This window comes from Vulpes vulpes, chromosome 6 (genome assembly GCF_048418805.1).
Source record: "Vulpes vulpes isolate BD-2025 chromosome 6, VulVul3, whole genome shotgun sequence".
Classification (NCBI taxonomy): Eukaryota; Metazoa; Chordata; class Mammalia; order Carnivora; family Canidae; genus Vulpes; species Vulpes vulpes.
This window is the reverse complement of record NC_132785.1, coordinates 119,946,294-119,967,298: the sequence shown is the minus strand read 5'-3', so window position 1 is coordinate 119,967,298 and position 21,005 is coordinate 119,946,294. Positions and strand designations below refer to the sequence as shown.

The 21,005-nt window shown below is 46.2% G+C and overlaps 1 protein-coding gene across 5 annotated transcripts in view; it reads left to right on the top strand.

Moving 5' to 3' along the window:
* KCNK10 (potassium two pore domain channel subfamily K member 10) overlaps positions 1-20,754 on the top strand; it is a 133,152-nt gene extending 112,398 nt beyond the window's left edge. For 3 of the 5 annotated variants that reach the window (XM_026012511.2, XM_072762189.1, XM_026012510.2), the window contains 3 exons: positions 7,466-7,652; positions 12,320-12,462; positions 14,573-20,754. In XM_026012511.2, coding sequence (XP_025868296.1) covers positions 7,466-7,652; positions 12,320-12,462; positions 14,573-15,193 — 951 coding nt within the window. In that variant the 3' untranslated portion in view covers positions 15,194-20,754. Of the gene's footprint in view, positions 1-7,420; positions 7,653-12,319; positions 12,463-14,572 lie in introns of all 5 variants that reach the window. The other 2 variants (XM_072762188.1, XM_072762187.1) reach the window with 1 other exon arrangement.
* Positions 20,755-21,005: the final 251 nt, after the last annotated feature.

The window sequence follows — 21,005 nt, the reverse complement described above, 5'->3', positions numbered from 1 at the left end:
GCCCACTGGAAGCTCACAAGTGCCTACTCTCTGGGCTACTCATAGCTGATAATGGAGGAATAGGGGACTGTGAAGGCTTTCTTCTCTCCCACACTTCCTGGGTACCCTTGAATGCTGGTTCCAGTGAATAGTGACGTGGATTAGAGATGGCCAGGAAGGATGGGGAAGAGTCAAGTTGCCTTGATAATCCGCAGTGAACAGCGTGTCATATGACTGCATTATGACTGTTGCTCCCAGGTCCCTTCCTCAGCCTCAGTCTGTCTTGTCTCTGTGCAAGGTTCCTTTTCCTTTGGATAGCCCCAGCCAGTTGCCTAATTCCTTGTCTCCTCCTAGGACAGGGCCCTTGGTAGGAGGCCCATTGTAATCTCTCTCCTTTCTGCATTTATTATCTGTGTTCATTCTTGGTGTATGTGTGTGGGGGCACAGTCTAAAGAAGGTAACTCACCTTCCAATGGGGAGAACTTGCCCCATGGGATGCAGTCTAACCACTTTCTCCCCTTTATTGTGAAGTAGCTTCATTGAGCTGTTACTAACATAAAAAAAATCATGGTACCAGTAGGACTGTGGGGAAGAGAATTGAGATGAAGGGGGTCTTTGAAGGAGCCAAATAAATAGCATCTCCTCTCTCCCACCCAAGGTGTGAACTGATTGAGAAGTAAGACAAAGGAGATGATCCACGGAAGCCTATTTTCTCAACGCTGGAGAGCATGGCTTCTATCCAGAAAAATGGGTTTCTTAATGACAGTCTCAGAATTAGGAAAGCATGAGGCCGCTTCTGGAAGGCAGCTTGTTCCCGAAAGGAAAGGACAGGAAGAGCAGAATGCTCAATTCCTGGGTCAGAGTAAGGCTGGAGAGAGGCTGTGTTATGGCAGGGGGAGTCCCCTGCACAAGAAAGGAGCATTGGGGTGGGATCTTGTTTCCCTGGCTACCGTGGATTGGTTGGCCAGTGAACTATGACCTTGAACCTTTGTTAGCCAAGGAAGAAGAATGAGGCAGCTTCAGGTGTCTGCAGCGTTGTTACTGCAGTATTATTAGTATTGTATGCTTCTGTTTATGACGATGGGAGGGCATTTTCTGGTGGAGGCATTGTTCACTGTGCTGCCAAAACCTGGGAAAAATAAATTTAGGATTTGGATAGGAGAGCAGCTCAATGGGGGCATCTATCAGGGTTGCCAGGAGTTATTCTGTTGAGGTGGCTCATTGGGAGGCGTGCTCGTCCTCCTCTCCTTTCCGATGGGCTTGCCTTCCAAACCTCAGCTGAAGAGAAGGACCATTCTTCAGCTGAGGTTACATGTGAGTGTTTTCCTAATTGGTGTCGTTGCCTCTGTGTTGTTCCAATCCCTGGGACACAGTTTCTGAATGCTCAGCTAATAGAGATCCAATTACAGTTGGCACGCTTTGGTATTCCACGTACTAGACCTACGAGAATTTTTCTTTCTTCTCTCCCAGGTGATATTTTTAATCAGTGGGATATCATTGGGGCCTCACTTTACCTTCAGTAGCTAGACCAGGGCCGGACACCATGGACAGCGCCACAAAGACTGCTTTCAGCCAGAGACTCTGAGAGGGTCCTACCCCAGCTCACCCAGTAGGCTTCCTGGGCATGAGGAAGGAACATTTCTCTCTTTAAACTATCGTGTCCCTTGCAACCAGAACAGCCCCTGAACATGTAGAAGGTCCTTAAAAATTATGTGCTGCATGAATTAACTGGTTGCATTTTGAGTACAAACTCTTGTGTTCCGAGTATTATCACCAAATGTTAAAAGCCACTCAATTTTAGAACGGAAAACTTTCAGAGATCTTAATGAAAGTGTTCCTGGAGAGGAATAGCTGAGAACTTTTGCTATTTGTATATTTTAATTTTTCTCCGTCCCAGGTGTACCTACATTGACATTTCAGTCATAAATGCAATGTAAGTGTATCTACCAAAAAAAAAAAAAAAAAGCTTTTTCAAAAACTTTGCATGGGGATACCATCAAAAACTGGAACTGGCCAATAATGTTAGATGCTACAGTGTGGCTCAGATAAAACTTTTTTTTGTGTGTGTGAATTCAGCTATTGAGCTGAATATAAACAAAATACATTTGTGTATTCCGCTTTTGAGTAGGACATTTTCCATAGGCTCCATGGAGATTTTGCTGCATGATTCTCACTAATGTGTGTTTACAGTATCTCTGCCATGGAGATTATAGATAAATGGTGTTTACAAGCTCTAATACGTAGTTTATAGAATTGCTGGTGCTACATAGCTATTCACTGTGATGTTGAAACTATTTGTTGGAACTGGACCTTTTAAAAAGAAATCTTTGTGGGAAACATAATAATATCAGAAAATAAAGTCAGTTCTTCTGCGAGACGGTTCCTATTATCTTTCCATTTTGAGAAATTATTCTCAGTTCAATTGTATTACCATGGTGATCTGTTTGCATTTCAACAAAACCAAACCAAACCAGACCACCATAAAGTAGAGCTCTGCGTGTCTAGCTCTTGTCCTAGGATTTTTATTGCGGTATCCTTATTATTAAATAAAATCTCCAATATCCTGGCTAAAAATCACAAGAAAGACACAATTTCCTCAGCCAGACAAACAATCTGGATTGCTAATCTCAGAATTCTAAGAAATCACGTAGAAGTGAAAAGGAGAACAAACATTAGGGAGCAAAAAAGGAAATAAAAAAAGAGCCTGCAAATGAATAGAAAAATACTCGTTCTGTAAAATAAGTTTGTGGAAGTAAGCAAACACAGGAAGGGTGTTTTGCTTAATGAGAGTTGTACGTTGTGGCTTAGTCCTCTGAGGTCTGAAACAAGTAAACACTTCCAGAATTGTCGGTGCATACATCCCCCTCTCCAAGGAGAGCTCTGTTTGTGAAGAGCTCTGTTTTGCTCTTTGGAATAATTGCACATATATTCCTGACAACTAAATGAACTCAACAGGAGGTGGGTTTTGAGTCCTTTGAAAATTCCTGCAGTTAGTGCCAATCGGAGGCAGGAAATAAGTTTTGCCTAATGCTGTTTGCATAAGAAGGGAAAAAGAACAGGTCATTTATTCTCATCAACAAAGTGTGCAAACGAGATTTGGACAGATGAGCACAACCATTCTATCACTCCTGCCCAAATATTCTATCCAAGAGATATATATTATATCTCTTCCCAGATAACAGGTTTGTTCACCCAAGAACACATTAGCTCAGTCAGATCTGGATTCTCACAGAGCTCTGTGCTCTGATGCTCTGCTTACCGGTAAACAAGTGGTGTGATTTTGCTTAGCAACCCCTCCATGGAGAGACAACGCACTTCTGTAAGTGGCAGGGCGGTGGGGAGGTGGGGGAGGGGGGCAAGGAAAGCAAGGTATGTGCCTCTTTGCAGCTTGTTCCTGACATCGTAAACATTATCTGCAATTCTTGACAGCCTTGGAAGGATGATGAAGAACTAGGAGGAAATTGAGAGGCAAATAAAAAAGTTTTCGAGACTGTGGGCTAAGACTGTCCAACAGCTCAACCCAGAGCCAACACAGAAGAACCAAGAGAGAATGAGGACATTTTTCTCATTAAAAAAAATGAGGTGATTATATGAGATAACGTATCCAGGAAGGGACAACTAACAGTGACTTCCTGAAGCTAAATGAAGCTTATCTTAAGCCAGACGATGAGGGAACATTCCTCAATAGCTCAGGGCAGCATTAAATCCACGATTGTTCACATCTCAGATTTGGACTTTTTTTTTTAAAGATTTTATTTATTCATGAGAGAGAGAGAGAGAGAGGCAGAGGGAGAAGCAGGCCCCATTCAGGAGCCCGATGCGGGACTTGATCCCGGGACTCCAGGATCATGCCCTGGGCCGAAAGGCAGGCGCCAAACTGCTGAGCCACCCAGGGATCCCCCTAAGATTTGAACTTTTACATCAAAAATAGTCATTAACAAAAAAAAAAAAAATAGTCATTAACAAACCCTGAGCCCTTAGCAGGCAGTGTGTGAAGCTTTTACATGCTTATTTAATCTTCCCAACAACCCTGGGAGGTGGATTCCTGATGTCTGTTTTATAAAGGAAGAGACTGATGCCCAGAGAGGTTGAGAAACTTGCTTGAGGTCAGCCAGCCATGTAGCAGTGGGGATGCTATGTGTCTCAGGCAGTCTGTCCTTAGACTCCGAGTTCCTAAACACCATTTTACAAGTGGTAGTTTGTGCAGTTGCTGGGCTAATGGGGATGAGAATCCCAAAGATCACTGGATGGCATGTAACCTAGGTTGTGGTTCCATCTTGAAAAAGTGTTCAGTGAAGGTAACCATTTTTTGGTTTGGTTTTGTTTCTTAATATCTAGAGGGCATCAAAAACATGGGCATCCTTAAACCTTACATCCACACCTCTTCCTTTTATAGCGAAGTATGGGTATACATATTTTCATGCACACACACACACACACTCACGAAAGACACTTGACCTCTTAGATCTCTAAAATACCCCCAAAGATTGAATTCTCCAAGCATTCACTGAGCATCACCCTAGCATGCCTGGAAGGAGCAGCTCAGGAACACATGGGTTGGCTTGGACAGTGAGTGGTGATGAAATGTTTACCTTGCTGATAAACTCTCCAACAGATAATGCTTTTAAGACACCATTATTTCACCTTTGTTACATAGGTCTCCACCCCCCAAAACAAATCCTGTCCAGCCATCATCCCTTCTACCCACCTGGGGGAGCCTGGGAATGTCTCCAGCTTCCTACATGTTTACAGCCCTCCTTTGCCAACCTCAGCCTCATTTGGATTGCACTTGTGTTTGCATCCTAATTTATGACTTAACAAGTGTCTCACAAACATTTAATTTCATTATGCGTTTGAGGAGGACAGTTTATGGAGGGGGGGGGAAGAATAATGTGCCCCTTGCTGGCAATTAGATTAATTTAATGAGCTTCAGTTGAAATCTCCTTTTGGGCTTTGGATTTTTATACATGCCTATGAACAAAACGAGGCTAGTCAAAAATAAGTTGCTGGATTCTCGGAGGGGCTCAACTGTCCTGACCAAGTCCTGGTAGGATATTCAGGCAGGCTGGAAATTCGTGGAATGGGTAAGACATCCCTGCGGTTCTCAGGTGATTTACCTCGTCATGATACTTTTCACGAAAAAAATAATTGGAATTCTCATTGGCAGTCTCAGCAATATCAGCACATTATCACTTTTTTTTTTTCAGATGGCTTTTCTGAGGAGATGAGGAGGGGACTGTATGAAAGCATGGATCACATAATTTTCCCCATTCTCATTTTATATACTTGAGTGCCCTTTTGGGAGTTAGAGCACATGACTGCTTTTCAGAAAGGAGGATTGTATTTCCTTAGGTTTTTCCTGTGTATTTTTAGGGAATGTGTGTTGACCTCAGAATGGGAGTGTATATATATAGTGCTGAATTAGGTTCATGCAAATAAATGTTCTCCACTATTACTGTCTTTATTCGTTGCACTGAGCCCTCCATTTTGCCGTGTTGACTGTACGTGGGACCGAGACCCCAGTCAGGTGGGGCTGAATGCTTCCAAGGCATGAATAGAGCAGCTTCCCGCCTTTCCCCCTTCTTCAGCTCCCTCATCCCTGGAAATTTCCAGTGAACAAGCAGCATTGATGTTTGTCTTACAGTTGAGGAGGAGAGGATGGGCAGGAGGGAACCTTAGTTACCTTTTTGACTGGCATTTCCGTGGTTGATCCAAGTAGTTTACCTTAGAAAACTCTCTCTTGGGACGCCTGGGTGGCTCAGTGGTTGAGCATCTGCCTTTGGCTCAGGGCGTGATCCCAGAGTCCCGGGATTGAGTCCCACATCGGGCTTCCTGCATGGAGCCTGCTTCTCCCTCTGCCTATGTCTCTGCCTCTCTCTCTCTCTCTCTCTCTCTCTCTCATGAATAAATAAATAAAATCTAAGAAAAAAAAGAAAGAAAACTCTCTTTTGATCATCTCTGTCCTGGGGAGACGTGGCGGGGATGTCACTGCTTATGTCCAAAGTTCAGGAATTCCTGGACAGATTGCACAGTAACAATTTTCTTTATTTTCACTCTTCCTTTCTAGAAGGGAAGCAGGACAGCCTGTCCTTCATGGGGGTTAGTCTGGTTGATTTTGTTATGGGGGAGGTAGGTGGGGGTGAGGACTCTGGTGACTTTGTGTGAGCTGGAAAATTGTTGAGTAACTTGAAGCTTGGTTCCATCAGTAAGCACTGGACTGGGAGTTAATCACATCAGAGTTTTAATCTTGGCTTTGCTTCTAATTAGCAAAATCATTTTATGCTGGTCCCTCAACCCCTCTTGGCTTCTGTTGGAGTGTATGAATGCTAAGGTCTCTTGCGCTCTGAGGTTCTCTGCCTTCTAATTCACCAGGAGGCAATGAAGAGAAAACCGAGCACATGGTGAGGATTTCCTATATCCAATGCCCCACATGTGGTATATTTTTGTACAGAGTCAGTCCAGGTGATGTGGAAAGGCCCATTCATGCTGGTGTTACATGGTTTTGGTCGGGTGATGGTGGTAGGGCCCCCTGATGACAATTTATGTGTCAGTCCCGGGAGCTTTGAGAAAGCCTTAAGGATCATTCAGCTCAGAGACCATGCCGGTGTTGGGCTGCGTGCATTCAAGGGCAATGCCAGGGATACTTCTGATCCACATCTGGACTCTTTTGGCCCCATTCCTTTGGGTGACATCTAATTTCCAATCTAAGTTGGGGGGGAAGGTGAAGAAGCTTGGATCTGTCTCAAGTGGGTATATGGGTGGCTATGTTTTTCTTGTCATCTGAACATTTTAGTTTGTTTCAGGTCAGCAGTTTTTTTCCCCAACACCTTCCCTTTGGTACAAGGGAAACTAAGTGCCAAGTCCATCCTTGCCACTGGAAAAAGCTCCAAACCGGCACCCTCCTAGAGGGGGGTCAATAATATGACATGAGGAATGGTAGCAAGCCCTCCTTGGGGGAATAATTACATTTGTACTAGTGAGGAAGTTAGAATCAGCATTTGGGCTGCAGTCATGGAACCATGAAAAGGACATTCAAGGCATGACCTATGCAGGGTTTCTTTCTTTCTTTTTTAAAAAAGATTTTATTTTATAGAGAAAGAGAGCATGAGCCAGGGGGAGAGACAGAGGGAGAAGCAGACTCCCTGCTGAGCAGGGAGCCTGACACAGAGCTCGATCCTAGGACCCTGAGATCATGACTTGAGCCAAAGGCAGATGCTCAACTGACTGAGCCACCCAAGAGCCCTCTAAGCAGGATTTCATAACCTGGAGTACATGAACAGGTTTCAATGGGTCTATGAGCCACCTGGAACATCTGGAAACTTCTGTATGTGCATTTTTGTAGGAGAATCATCAGATTCTCCCAAAGCTTCCTGTGACTGGCAAAAGGTGAAAAGCCACTGACGTAATACATTCTTCTTGTGCCTCTGTCTTCTGAATCCAGGGTGATGAAGCTGACTTGCCTATCTTTCTCCTTTGCTGTTCCCAGAAAAAGCAAGTGAGCCAGACCAAGATCCGGGTCATCTCAACCATCCTGTTCATCTTGGCCGGCTGTATTGTATTTGTGACGATCCCCGCTGTCATTTTCAAATATATTGAGGGGTGGACCGCCTTGGAGTCCATTTACTTTGTGGTAGTCACTCTCACCACGGTGGGCTTTGGTGATTTTGTGGCAGGTAAGCACCCTGGGCATCCCAGTCACCAGGGCCCCAGTGGGGAACATGTTCTGCTGGTAATGCTTTTCAAAACCATGAGAAACCATGTTGTGGGAGAAGCAAATGAAAATGGCTCAGTGTCACTGCTGCTGTGCACGGACTCATTTCAAGCCCATGGTCCCACATAATGTAAAAATGTAAAATGTAAAAAGCAGCAGATTCAGCTATGAAATGAAAGCCAGCCTCTTCCTCCCCAGGATGCTCATTGCCCTTATCATCATATGAATTATCCATGAGTGAAATGAATTTCTCATTGAATGTTGGACTTCTGATTTGCATTGACTCCTTGAATCAATTGATAAAGGCTATATTAGCAAGTGGCAAGTATGAAACTCTGGAGAGATTAGCATAGAGCATGGCCTGCAGTGACCTGTGGGTTAGGGTTCCTGAGGCTCTCCAGGGGAGGGCTGTGGTCCCTGCAAAAGTTACCCCGGGTGCGCCCCGACACAAGACTGAGAACTCAGCTGACTACTGGGAGCTGAGAACTATACCAAGGGAGTACAATATTATAACAGATTCTGCATGGGTGTCTATAGAAGCTATAATCTTCACTGTGAAAATAAATACCAGTGAACTATGTTTATAGAAGCAAAGGAAAACCACCATTCATCTCATCTAGGGAGAGGGAGCTTGAATGAAATGAGATCTGGCTTTTTACCTGTATGGCTTTCCCAGAGTGTGGTGGGAAGGCTGGAAGAGAAGAATACCATCCTTCTCTTTCCTGAGAGATAGTTCTAGGGGGCCAGACAGTTGATCGTTTTCTACTCCGAGAAGTGAACGCTTTGATAAAAACTCTGTCCTAAGCTCAAAATCTTTGGGTGATATATTTGCGTGCACATACAAGTTCTTGACCACCTGGTTAAGCAGCAGCCTGGATATTTGCAGGCTGAGCTCGCAGGCTGACCGTCCTTTATTTGGCACACAATGTTGGCAGCGCCTTGGTTTCTTCATGGAGTATGGTGTTCACAAGGTGGGCAGGGATCTGGAAATCTGGAAAACAGCACATTCTGGAGGGGATAGTAAAGGCTCTTCAAAAGGTGCATGGGTGCCTCCACATTCATTCTGATGATGCTAACCATCAGGGTGGTCTCCCAGCTGTCCCAACTGAGCAGATGGAAGACTGAAGTCCAGTTTGTAAAAAGAGCAGTTTTTATTTATTTTTCCTTCTTCTTTGTAAAAAATTACCTAAGGACTAAGCACTGCAAAGTCAAAGCGATTAAAAAAGCAGGGGTTTCTGGGACCCCAGGCCAGTCTTTCCTTATACACAGTGCTCAGCCAACTCAGATGGCACCAAGAGTCACCTGGTAGCATCTGGTGATAGGCCTAAAGCTCTGGAGGGAGACCACAGAGAGAACTCTTGGGACTATTTCACAAACTTTTTCAAGTTCTCCTGGAGCATAGTTTGCACTGGGTTGTGCTTCAGAGTGCTGTGCGTCAGCCCTGGGCTCTCAGCTGGACTGTTAGAGGACACTTAGGACAAGCCCTTCTCTCTAAACACCTGCTTGACTCAGTCTGTTAATGTGGGGCACAAATTGAGGAACCTTGGAATAGAAAATTTAAAAATGTATTTAATGATCAGTAAAGAGTTTAAAATTTTTTTAAAGATTTTATTTATTTATTCATGAGAGACACATACAGAGAAAGAGGCAGAGACACAGGTAGAGGGAGAAGCAGGCTCCATGCATGGAGCCCGATGTGAGACTTGATCCTGGGTCTCCAGGATCACGCCCTGGGCCGAAGGCAGACGCTCAACCGCCGAGCCACCCAGACATCCCAAGAGTTTAAATTTTTAATTGGAATTCATGTTATTTGTTTACATATCATCATACAATGTAAGAAGATGCAGGGAAGCTTGTCACTAAAAAAACGCCATTTGACAGTACCATAATTGAATATTTTAAATTTTAATGTTACACATTGCAATGTTATCTTATAAAACAAAAACTGTTATAGTCTAATTCCAATTAGAGTCAGTGTATTAAATATCTACTGTCTGCTTTTGTTAATGTTTTTGAATCCAGGCCTTCATGTTAATTGAAAAGTCAATATGAATCTGTAAAATAATATGAATTACATTTTATAATACAGCATTGATTGAAGGACCAAAAAATAAAAAAAAAAATAAAAGGAGCCCCAGATTTAATGCACATGGAAGTTCTCTGTTGGCCTTTGCGTTGGGACTTCATTTAGAGCTTTATTAAAAATGTCAGAAAAGGTAGCATTGGTTTATTTAGATCTTAAATGAATATGGTTGGCCAACCTAAAATGATTTTGCATTTGGTGCTTCTAAATGAAAAAGTTAAAGGTAACCCGGGAAAGAACACGTGTGATTTATTTAAGCTTGTGATGCATAAATGCATGGGAAGTGGGTCCCTGCTCTTCATTGTGGATGAGAGAGAAGAAAGGACATCCGTGTTCTTTACCTTTTAGTCTACGGGGACCTCCCTTGTCAGGGAGCACTGCCCAGTTGGTGCACTGGTCCTCCCTGGGTGGTGGTGGGGGGGTGTCAAGGAGAAAATGAGAGGGGACACTGGTGCTTCAAGGGCTACTGCCAATGATTTTAATTGATTATTTCTCCCTATTACCCACCATGGATTGAGAGCACGTAGTACATACTGGCACTTGACCTTATCTTTACTTACCTAGCAAGGGTATGACCTCCACAGTCATAGGCCTGGCACTGTTTTAAGGCCCTTATTTTCCACCGACTGCAGAGCCTTATTTCATTTGTCCTGAGGTCTCCATGGACAGGTGTCTTTTATAATTCACGGTGCTGACTGCAATTAGACCAGACCCCTTTGAAGCTCGGGTTTCCAGGGCTTACACAGATTGGTCTCAAGAACGCATGCCTTAAAGTTTGTCACAACCTCTAGGGCAATGCTCTAAGAGCAATAGGGAAGGATACCCCGATTGTTAACAAAGGTACATTAACAAGAGTCCATGGTTGCTGCGATGGAACATTGGCATCAACTCTTCTAGAAATATAATTGGAACGCTGATCACTGTACAGGATTAAGTCCTGGTTGATTTTGTGGCCAACTCACGTTAGGACAGCCTTAACAACATCACAGCATTTTGATATCCTTGAGATCACACACAGAACTCTGAATTCCAGACAAGCGTAGGGAAAGAGGCCAAAGGGTGTTTTTTTGCGTTGTTCGCTCGCGCCCCCTAGTGACAAGCTTCTTTGGGTGGTGGTGACTGGCTAAGGTAAATCTTTCCTCTTGGCCCCAAGGGGGAAAGCTCACCGTTCTCTGTCTGGCTCGGTGGAGAGACAGAGTGAACCTCAAAAACCACTTACTGTTGCAGGAACTCCGGTAGGATCCTCGAGGAGGCTTCGGGGGGGAGGGGGGGAGAGTTACCTAAAAGGAAAAATAACAAAGGCAGCTAAACCAGACCCAAGGGGCTGGCCACACAGCCCATTAGCAATGTCTGGCATTCTAATTTTAAGAAAGTGGCAGTGGCCTGGAGACCTTGTGGGCGGCCCTGGTCCTGCTGAGCGTAGGGTTGGTCTCACCGAGAGGAGCCACAGGCCACAGTGCCTGCCCAGCTGCCTTTGGGAGGCATTACCGATCCCATAAGAGCTCAGTGTGGATTCAGTGGTGCTAGATGAGGGTCCAACCACGACCCAGTGGGAAAGACTAGTAATCACTCATCAGGTAGTCCCGTAATGACCCATACGTTGCTAATGCCGGTTGTCTTAGAAATGACTGCGCACCTGCCTCACTGGGCAGTAGGGTCTTACACAGTGAGAGCCAGGCTGACAGCAGTTACGTCCTCACATCCTTAGGAGAGGGGGCCGGGCTGGGAACCTGTCTTGTATGACTAACTTTGGCAGCGCCCGTAGGAGGGCTAGAAGAAATAGGCTAATTATTTGCAGTAAATGTTTTTTTCAGTGGAATGGCCGGTCAACGCAATCGGGCAGCTGGCCAATTTGGTTTGATGGATTTCTACTGTAATCCCTACATATAAAGGGATTGGACTAGCTGGCCTTTTAGTTCTGGCACGGCGATTCTAATTACTCAGTCTAATTGACCTTTTGGATTAGCATCATGTAAATACCATCCCTCAGTTAATGGTAAATCACTACTGCTAGGTTCAAAGGCTCAAGAATGCCATTAGGTCTAATTTTACTTTCACACATCCACTCTGCTCCTAATCAATGCATGTATTGAGGAGGAAATGGTTCCAAGAATTCCAAGCCACTGGGGAGTATCGATCTCTCATTTTTATTACATTTAAAGAAGTTTAAGAAGACAGTTGGTGGCTGGGCCTCCTCCCTTGTCCTCTAGCTCATCATTCATTGTTAAGCCTGGGTTGAGAAGAGGTGGACCAAGTCAGCCACTGACACTTTTTTGTTACGGGTCTTTGGTTCGTGGGCATTGTTCTGGGCATTATGGTGCGTGACCTAGAATCCAAGAAGTTAAGCCACAAGTCAGGCTCCTTTAGGGGAGGAACACATCTTTTCCTTGCCCTTCCTTCCCTGTCACGCCCTCGTATACAGCAGGCCTAACAGAGGAGTGTCAGGTGGTGATGGGATGACATCTCTGCTACGTGGACCAGAATATGTTTGTTCTGCAAAGACCATATGCTAGACCCTGGTTGAAGTAACGTTTGGTTGTTTTCAGGGGGAAACGCTGGCATCAATTACCGGGAGTGGTATAAGCCCCTAGTGTGGTTTTGGATCCTTGTTGGCCTTGCCTACTTTGCAGCTGTCCTCAGTATGATCGGAGATTGGCTACGGGTTCTGTCCAAAAAGACAAAAGAAGAGGTAGGACCCCTTCCAAATTCTATAAATGTTTCTGAGATCAGATGAACTCATGTCAAGAACTGCCTATCTCTATTCCGTGGGCTGGAGGGTTTCTTATTACATGGAGGCCCCCTACAGCTTTCTCTTTTTGAATCATTACCTAAAAGCCAAGTTCAGTGGGAAAGTGGTTATTTCTGGATCCTTTTTCGGCAGGTGAGAACATCTGGTGACTCATCAGCCCACAGATCCTGGAAGGACTAGTAAACAACGACTTTTAATTTTTATTTTTAGGAGAGAGAGAGAGCGTTAGTGGTGGAGCCAGGGGGTGGGGTGGGGGTGGGCGTGCAGAGGGAGAGGGAGAGAGGGAATATCAAGCTGACTCTCTGATGAGTACAGAGCCCCACGTGGGGCTGGATCCCAGGACCCTGAGATCATGACCTGAGCTGAAACCAAGAGTTGGATGCTTAAGTGACTGAGCCACCCAGGTGCCCCAGAATGACTTATTTTTAAGGAATGAAATTAAAAGGGGGAAAAAATAGCAATAGTCAGAAGAGGTAGACTGTAGTTGAGGGAGGTGTGCAGATACGTGGGAAAGACTTAGAAAGTTTACAAAAAGCTTAGGAAAGATGGGCCTGTCCATCGGGTCTTGGGGTCTGTATGGGAATGCAGTACGATATTAGGACTCCTTCTCGATTTTCTGAGACCCAAGTCCTCCACCAGCTGTGAGAAAGCAAACACAAGGGGTCCCTTTTCACCTTTATCACCCCCCCAGTTGTCAGATCTATAGAAACAAATCTACCCCTGTGTGTGGGGGCAGGCAGTCTTTACTCCTTCCTATAAACATGCATGAAAATCTACACAAAAGCAAGAAAAGGAAGAGAGAAGAGGGGAAGGTAGATTTTGTGATTTTAAAAAAAAAGTCCATGTAGTTCTTCTAGGAAGAGAGGAAAAGAACTGAAAAGGAGGACAAGAGAAACAGCAGTGAGCGCTAACAAGTGGAAGAGAGATAAAAACCCCAAAGAAATAAAAAGAGGGACAGCCTCCTGAAGGACAACTGTTCACTTGCCCAAAGATAGACATTCTGTAGAAAGGGCCCCAGGACAAAGTTGCTGAATGGGAAAATTTCCCGTATGCTTTCCAGGCCCAAATGTTAATTTTCCGGCTTGTGGAAACACTGGCAATGCAATCCTGTCAGTGTACTCCCCAGGCTGATGCCCCACGTGGCTAACTGACCTGCTCTAGTGAAAGGGAAAGTAGCCACGTAAATATCCACTTTCCTCAATGCAAAAATGCAAACTTGTGGGTTCCTCATCTGCATAGAAAAGCCGGGGACTAGGGCTATTTGCACTGCTGAATGAGAGCCAAGAAATTTGGTATCCCTCCTCATGCATTCCGAGGAAGAATGTTCTGTGGGCTTTCACAGAACCCGACTAGGGAAGTTTGATTACCAGGAGCCCTGGAGGGTGTTCCTAAAGCAGGGTAAGCCGGATAGCACTTGACCATGGTGCGGCCAGGGTGAGCAACACTCCCAGTGTGGCCGGGACTGTAGGGCTGCCTAGGACTCAGGGCATTCTGTTTCACCACTGGGACAGTCCCAGTCCCACTGGCACAGGTTGGTCACCCTGCCCAGACAGCAGCATTGGAGGCACAGAGAGGGGCCAAGGTGCCCGGAGGGGGTGGGGGGGCATGTCTCTGCCTCCCTAACACTGAGAACTCTGTGAGCTAGACGGGATCACCTCTAGTTAGGTGGCAGGAATGAGGCCATACCACCAGAAAGGGGGTGGGCGCATGATGGGAACCCAAGCCGGTCCAACTCCAGAGAGTGGCCTCTCCGTCCCGCACAATGCCCTCCTCCTCCCGTCGGGTCACCGCCCCTGCACCTTGGGCTCCTGGCGGCTTCTCTAGCACCTGTGCTCCCTGAGTCACCCGAGCCGGGCGCCCAATCGAGATAGGTGTTTAGGGCACAGGTAGCTCGTGCTCCCCCAGCTCCTGGCCTCCCTGGAGCCAGCCTCCCCCTCCCTGCCAGGGACACCCAAGGGCTGTGGGCGCTGGGGTGGGGTAGGTTGGGGGGGGTCCCCTGAAGCGGAGACAACGTTCTCAGTGTGTTGTTGCCCTTCTGTCCCCCGGCCAGGTGGGCGAAATCAAGGCCCATGCGGCCGAGTGGAAGGCCAACGTGACGGCCGAGTTCCGGGAGACGCGGCGGCGGCTCAGCGTGGAGATCCACGACAAGCTGCAGCGGGCGGCCACCATCCGCAGCATGGAGCGCCGCCGCCTGGGCCTGGACCAGAGGGCCCACTCGCTGGACATGCTGTCGCCGGAGAAGCGCTCCGTCTTTGCCGCCCTGGACACAGGCCGCTTCAAGGCCTCGTCCCAGGAGAGCATCAACAACCGGCCCAACAACCTGCGCCTGAAGGGCTCGGAGCAGCTGAACAAGCACGGGCAGGGGGCCTCCGAGGACAACATCATCAACAAGTTCGGGTCCACCTCCAGGCTCACCAAGAGGAAAAACAAGGACATCAAAAAGACCTTGCCCGAGGACGTTCACAAAATCTACAAGACCTTCCGGAACTACTCCCTGGATGAGGAGAAGAAGGAGGAGGAGACAGAGAAGATGTGCAACTCGGACCACTCGAGCACCGCCGCGCTGACCGAGTGCATCCAGCAGCAGGCCGGGGTGGAGAACGGATCGGTCCCCACGGACACCAAAGACAGGGCACTCGAGAACAACGCATTACTTGAAGACAGAAACTAAATGCCGAGGACCTTGGACCCGACCAAGCGTTGTGGTTGGTTTTTTTTTTTTTTTTTTTTTTATATTCACCCTGAGACACGTGCCTTAAACAGACTTCTCGATAGTCCGAAATTACATAGCATTGAAGAATATATTTCACTGTGCCATAAACGACTTGAGAAAGATTGCTCTGCCAAAAGGAATCCAAGGACAAGGGCCGCACTTCCGAGAGTGGCCGCAGGACACCCAGGGAGTGTTGGCACACGCAGGAGGTCGTGGCCACCGAGTGAAGGGCAGGTGCGGGTCGGGGCCGCGCCCCCCTGTGCAGTGCCGCGCCGGCCCTGGCATGTAGAAAGGGCAGCTATTCCTTAGACCAGCCTTCTGAAAGGAGCAGGTGTGTCTTCTACATGGAGCCTCGTTCCCCGAAACTACCGTTAGAGATATGTGCACACACAGAAGAGGGGTGGGGGGGTCTGAACAAGTACCTGTGATGAGGCTGAGAGCCGACCTTGTGGTAGGTCGCTCTGAGCTGGAATTTTGATAGCGAACCACTCAGCGCGTACCCAGTCTTTCTAAGCTCCAAGTGAATGTCCGTGGGACCCGCGAGCACGTGGAATTTGTGGGAAACAGATCAGAGCACACGTATTAAAAGGTGCAATTGCTTTCCTCATTACAAAAGAGAGAGAGAAAAAAAATCACAAATGCATCACACTGTGGATATCACCTTAACCAATGACAGAAGCCTAATGAATTTCATCTGTCGGCGAACGACAAATGAACTTGCAAGCATTGGCGAAAACTCAACCTCATTCGCTGCATGGTTACAGGCAAAAAAAAAAAAAAAAAAAATCATGCATTTTCCTCAGTGGGTGCAGTGGTGAAAATAAACTGGTTTTGAAATGTCCATGTTCATTTTCCTAGTGGAACTCTGGTTATAGGTTGTTTTGATAAGAGGGGGAAAAATACCAAAACGATTGCCTTGCATGATGCCAGTGGCTTACTGTTCTGTCTAGCTGATCCTAAATTTTTATAAAAATAGACATCCTGCATGTCTGAGACATACCAAGGAGGACCATGGCATCATTCCATCTCAGGGCTTTTTGTCCCTTTGGGTGTCTTAAAGGTAGACGTAGTGGCGAGGTCCCATCTTGCTATCTCCAAACAAAAGAAAGAATCCCCCAACCAACTCTTTCTTGTACAAGAAAATTGAATTGTTTTCATTGCTTGCAGCTTAAGTGCCATTAATGCCATTTAAAAACTAATGCTTAAAAGAAGTATTTACAACATTCCACTTTTATGTTTGGGTGTTCCTTATTTGGAAAGCATCACTTCTTTTCCTTGCTATTTTGTCTTGCACCTGCTACTCACTAACGGAACACCTGTGTGATGGTTCCACAGGCCAACAGTGGCAACACGATTGTTCCATGAGGGTTCGGGTGGTCAGTGAAGGAAAGTGGGGGAGTGGCCAGTCATCAGTTTGGAGAAGAAGATTTTTCAATAGATTTTTTTTTTTTTTAAATCAGAAAGGGCAAAATATGTGTTGGGCTCACCATCCTCTGTGCGCCTCAGCCCGTTGCATAATTGACTGGCTATTTGTGGTCCCGATGCAGCCGTTTGGACCACATGCTCTTAAGCGTTTGGACCTGGCAACCCCAAACCCCAGGAAGTTGCTGGTTATGGGCCTCCCAGGCTCAGCGCCACCTTTTGGGGATTCATGTGGCTAACACGCACAGAGTGGACTTATCAAGAGATCACAGAACTAGCAGAGACTTCCCGAAATCATCTGATGCTTTCTGACTTCTGGGGAAAATCATACCTACCACATCCTTCACCACTGGTACCAGGGCAGACCTCTTTCTGCCCATTTCCCAAAAATGCACAGTTCTCCCTTGCCTGGAGCACATGCAGCTCCACCTTCCCCTACCCCAAAATTTTAAGCTCTAGCTAAAGTTCTGGCATTGCTTTTGGGAAGGAGCCAAATAAGAATCAACTTTCATGAGGCCCTTCCTGTCAGTGGTCCATTTGGGCTCATGCCTCCCCGGGGCTGGGGCTGGTGCTCACTGGCAACATCCTGTGTCCACGTATGAACAGACATGGAAATGACGTTAATGCAGGTGTGGGCACTGGCTCTTACTGTGAGGGTCTTTCCAGCCTGACAAAATGTGTTTTACTTGGTAGAGATCTGGAACTTCATTCTTCTGACAAGTTAAACTACCCATTGATTAAACTACCCATTGATCTCATTCATTTGCGTTTCCACCCTGTAGTCTTCGTGACCTTCTTTATAGTAGTGTGTTAAAATCCCAGACCCTACAGACGACTCTGGCAAAGAGGCTTCCCTGTCATTTATCCAATGGTTTCCACGGCCCAGGCACTGGATCAGGCACTTTATGGGCATTAGCTCACTGAAACCTCATAGCAACGCTCTACGGGAAGTGTTTGCAAACCCATTATATACAGATGAGGATGTGGAGGCTCAGGGAAGCGGAGTAACCTACCCAATGGCACACAGCAAGAAGGTGGTAGGGGTGGTATTCAAAGGCCGTCTGACCAAAGTCTGCTTTTGACTTTGCTCTAGTGTCCATGTCATGCACTCTTGTGAATGTGTGTGTGTGTGTGTGTTTGTGTGCATTGTGTGTTTTTCTAGTTTCACGGACACGGCATACAGAGGCGGGGAGAAGATCTCTATGGCCAGGAGGGTACGACGAGGTCTCTGTGTAAACGTGACCTACAGTGTTGCCCTTCCAGATGCTTATGCATTATTTTTGGTTTGGGTTTCGAGAATGCTGTGTGTGGCACACTTTCTGTATTGTTAAAAATGCCCTTTGAAAGCACTCTTTTGCACTTTACTTGCTTACCTTGCAGGAACTCCGTATACAGCAGGAATAAAACAATTCAAAACACTAAGCTGCACATTCTACCAGATGGAACAGCTGTTGGTGTGTGCATAGACGCTTCCCCAAATGAGGCAAATCACAGTAATACGGACGGATCAAAAGTAGCCCTTGGCGGAGAGTGGGAAAATATCCAATATAACCTGTTCCTTGAGTACAGAGGGGGCCAAAGCCCTGAGGAATAGAATCAAAGAAGAGCCCTCCCTCTGTGGAGCTTGATCCACTAGTTATGTGGGCAGTATTGGACAAGCTATAACATACTCTCCAAGGGAGAAGCTGAGAGGGAGTAAGAGCTTAGTGTGTACGAGCTAAGATTTGGGGGGAGGCCAGTTGTTACGAAGTTGCTTGAATGAGTTACCCTTTTAAGATGTGGCAATTAGTATGCAGCAAAGCTTCTACAAATTCTAAACACATCAGCACAGCCCTGCCCTGCCCTTCTGACCTGTGCTCCCTACCCTGCCATAAACTTGGAATAAATGCCTTGATTTTGCACATGGGAAGAGCACATGTTCTGTATCTTCAGTGGGCGGTGTCTTTTGCTTCACCTGGTAATTGGGTACTGATCCTTCCTTCCGTAATAGATCTGGAGGGTTACTGCTGACGGCCGGGGGGACAGTTTGGGAGACTATAGCTCCATACCCAGTCCTAACCCAACAGTGAACTCTAGGAACTTAATCACTTTTGGGGTAGGGCCCTAATGGGTGTGCAGGTCGGAGTGTCCCTGGCCTGCAGGTGAGGCGACTGGGACTATTTGTCTGGGCTCCCCTGTCCCAGTCTGTGATCGTGGGTACCTCGGATCTTGCGCTTCTCTGTTACCTCATCAGTGCATTGAGGGCTTTGAACACAGGTAATCATCAAGGCTCCTTTGAGTTCTGCGGTTCTCTGACCAAACATCCCCTGGCCTCTGAGTTCGTTATATTTATGAAGAACCGTAGTAGCTGGTTTTGTGAATACCGACTAATGGGCTCCCCTCATTTTAGGCTAAGAGGAGAGCTTAGTCTCCTGCCCTTTGGGATTTGTTTTCTGGGTAATTGATGGAGACCCAGTTGTGTTTGGGACCCTGGTGTCCAAATTAGAATGGTGCCCTGTGTAGGCTCACTCTATCCTCTCGTAGCACACGGTCACCCGGAGGGCTCAGGCTACATGAGCATTTTTTGCATGGTGTTAAGACTATTTAAAGAATTTTAAGCTCTTCTCTATTTGCAGTCAGTTGTAGTAAAGGTTCCCTTTGATTACTTCATGAATTCAAATACTATAGACAGATCTCTCTTTCTCTGTCTCTCTTATACACACGCACACACACACACACACACACACACACACTGGAAATAAGAGGCTTTGGGTTCTATGGGGACCATTTGATGTCGAAAGTCCTATCGTGCTAGACATTAGCAAACCACCCCTTTGCCCCCTTCTGAGAGGACATCATTTCCTGGCTGAATCAATGCTGCTTATCTATTTGTGTGCTTGGTTTTGGGGATTACTGAGAATGCGGCCACAATTTGAGTGGGACAGATTTATTTAGACTCATTGGATTGGGTAATGAGTAATTGGGAGTGTAGACCATCCCATGTATACTGCAGTTTCCAAACCATAGGAAAGACATAGGAAAACAGACAAATGTGCAGAGACTCTCGAAAAAATGAGGAACCCCCCCCCAATATTGCATTTCCTGTCTCTGCTTTCTGCATCCCGCTAATGTTACAAGTGGAAGTTTATGATTTCTGTTATGGTGCAGCTGTGTGCAAGGACAGTGGCTGTGTCAGCGGAGGGAGCTTTCACTGGCATAGTATAAGAGCTAGTTAGCAATGGCCTTAAAAAATAAAAGTGGGAACTCTCAGAAACAAAGGTGACTTGAGTTTGGCATTATAGATGCTGATAATTCTGCATATGGAAACTTTGGAATGAATAACATGTTGATTACATGGCTATAAATACAGCTCTGCACCCTGTCCTTGTACCATAAACCAGCAGCGTTGTACTTCACCAACTTGTCCGCCATCCCTGTAAACCTCAGTCCTCCCATGGCAGTCCCTAGGTCACATGACATCAGTGCAGTGGCAAAGAGGAGAAATAAGAAGTATCTCTGGTTTTACTGAAAGTGATGATCATTTTCACAGGTGCCTAAGAGATTTGAAATCTACCTTCTGTTCCCAGTTCTTAAGTGAAAAATCTCAAATCGTTCCCTGTGCATTAAAAAAAAAAATCCTTGAGAGGACTCACTCTGTAGATACAGCAGACCAATGTTACAGAAGGTGATTGGAAAACCTCTCCTTTGCCATCAGGGCGCCGAGCTTGAAGGGAGAAGGTGCAATGGTGCCTAGAAACGATATGCAAACCAACCCACATGCCAGCCTCCAGCCTCTTCCCCGTCCCAGACTCCAGACTCCCAGGCAGGGGCCCCAGTGATGACGATAAACTCACGTGTGGAGGTGTTTTACCTGTTTTTCTCTCTGTAGGATTTCATGGTGCTTTAAAAAAAAAAAAAAGGCATTTTACAGAAAATAATGTGGGGTGGGGGGGGGAGGAGGGAATTTCGTAATGTTCTTAGGAAAAGTATAAGAGCAAATTTGCTTGTAACGTTTCAATGAGCTCTGCTGCTATTGTCTTTATTTGATGATGATGATGTAACTTTTTTTTTTTTCAATGATGCAGAAAATTGCAACAAAGACCTTCTGGAAGATCTGATCCAATGTCTCTCCTGTTTTCCTTTCTTTTGTGGGGCCAAGCATGGTTCACAGTGGCTTGGGTGGTGGGTACGCTCAGGTCTCCTGGCTGAGCACACCCACTTACATGCAGGCATCAGCACCAGACTAGAGCCTAAGCAAACCCATTGTCTTGCAGGTTGAGGAGCCCACCCTGGGTTTGAAGCAGGTTATAAACTCCTCAGGGCAGGAATTAGCCTTTTTCATCTCCATTTCCAGCACCAAGTGCTGTGC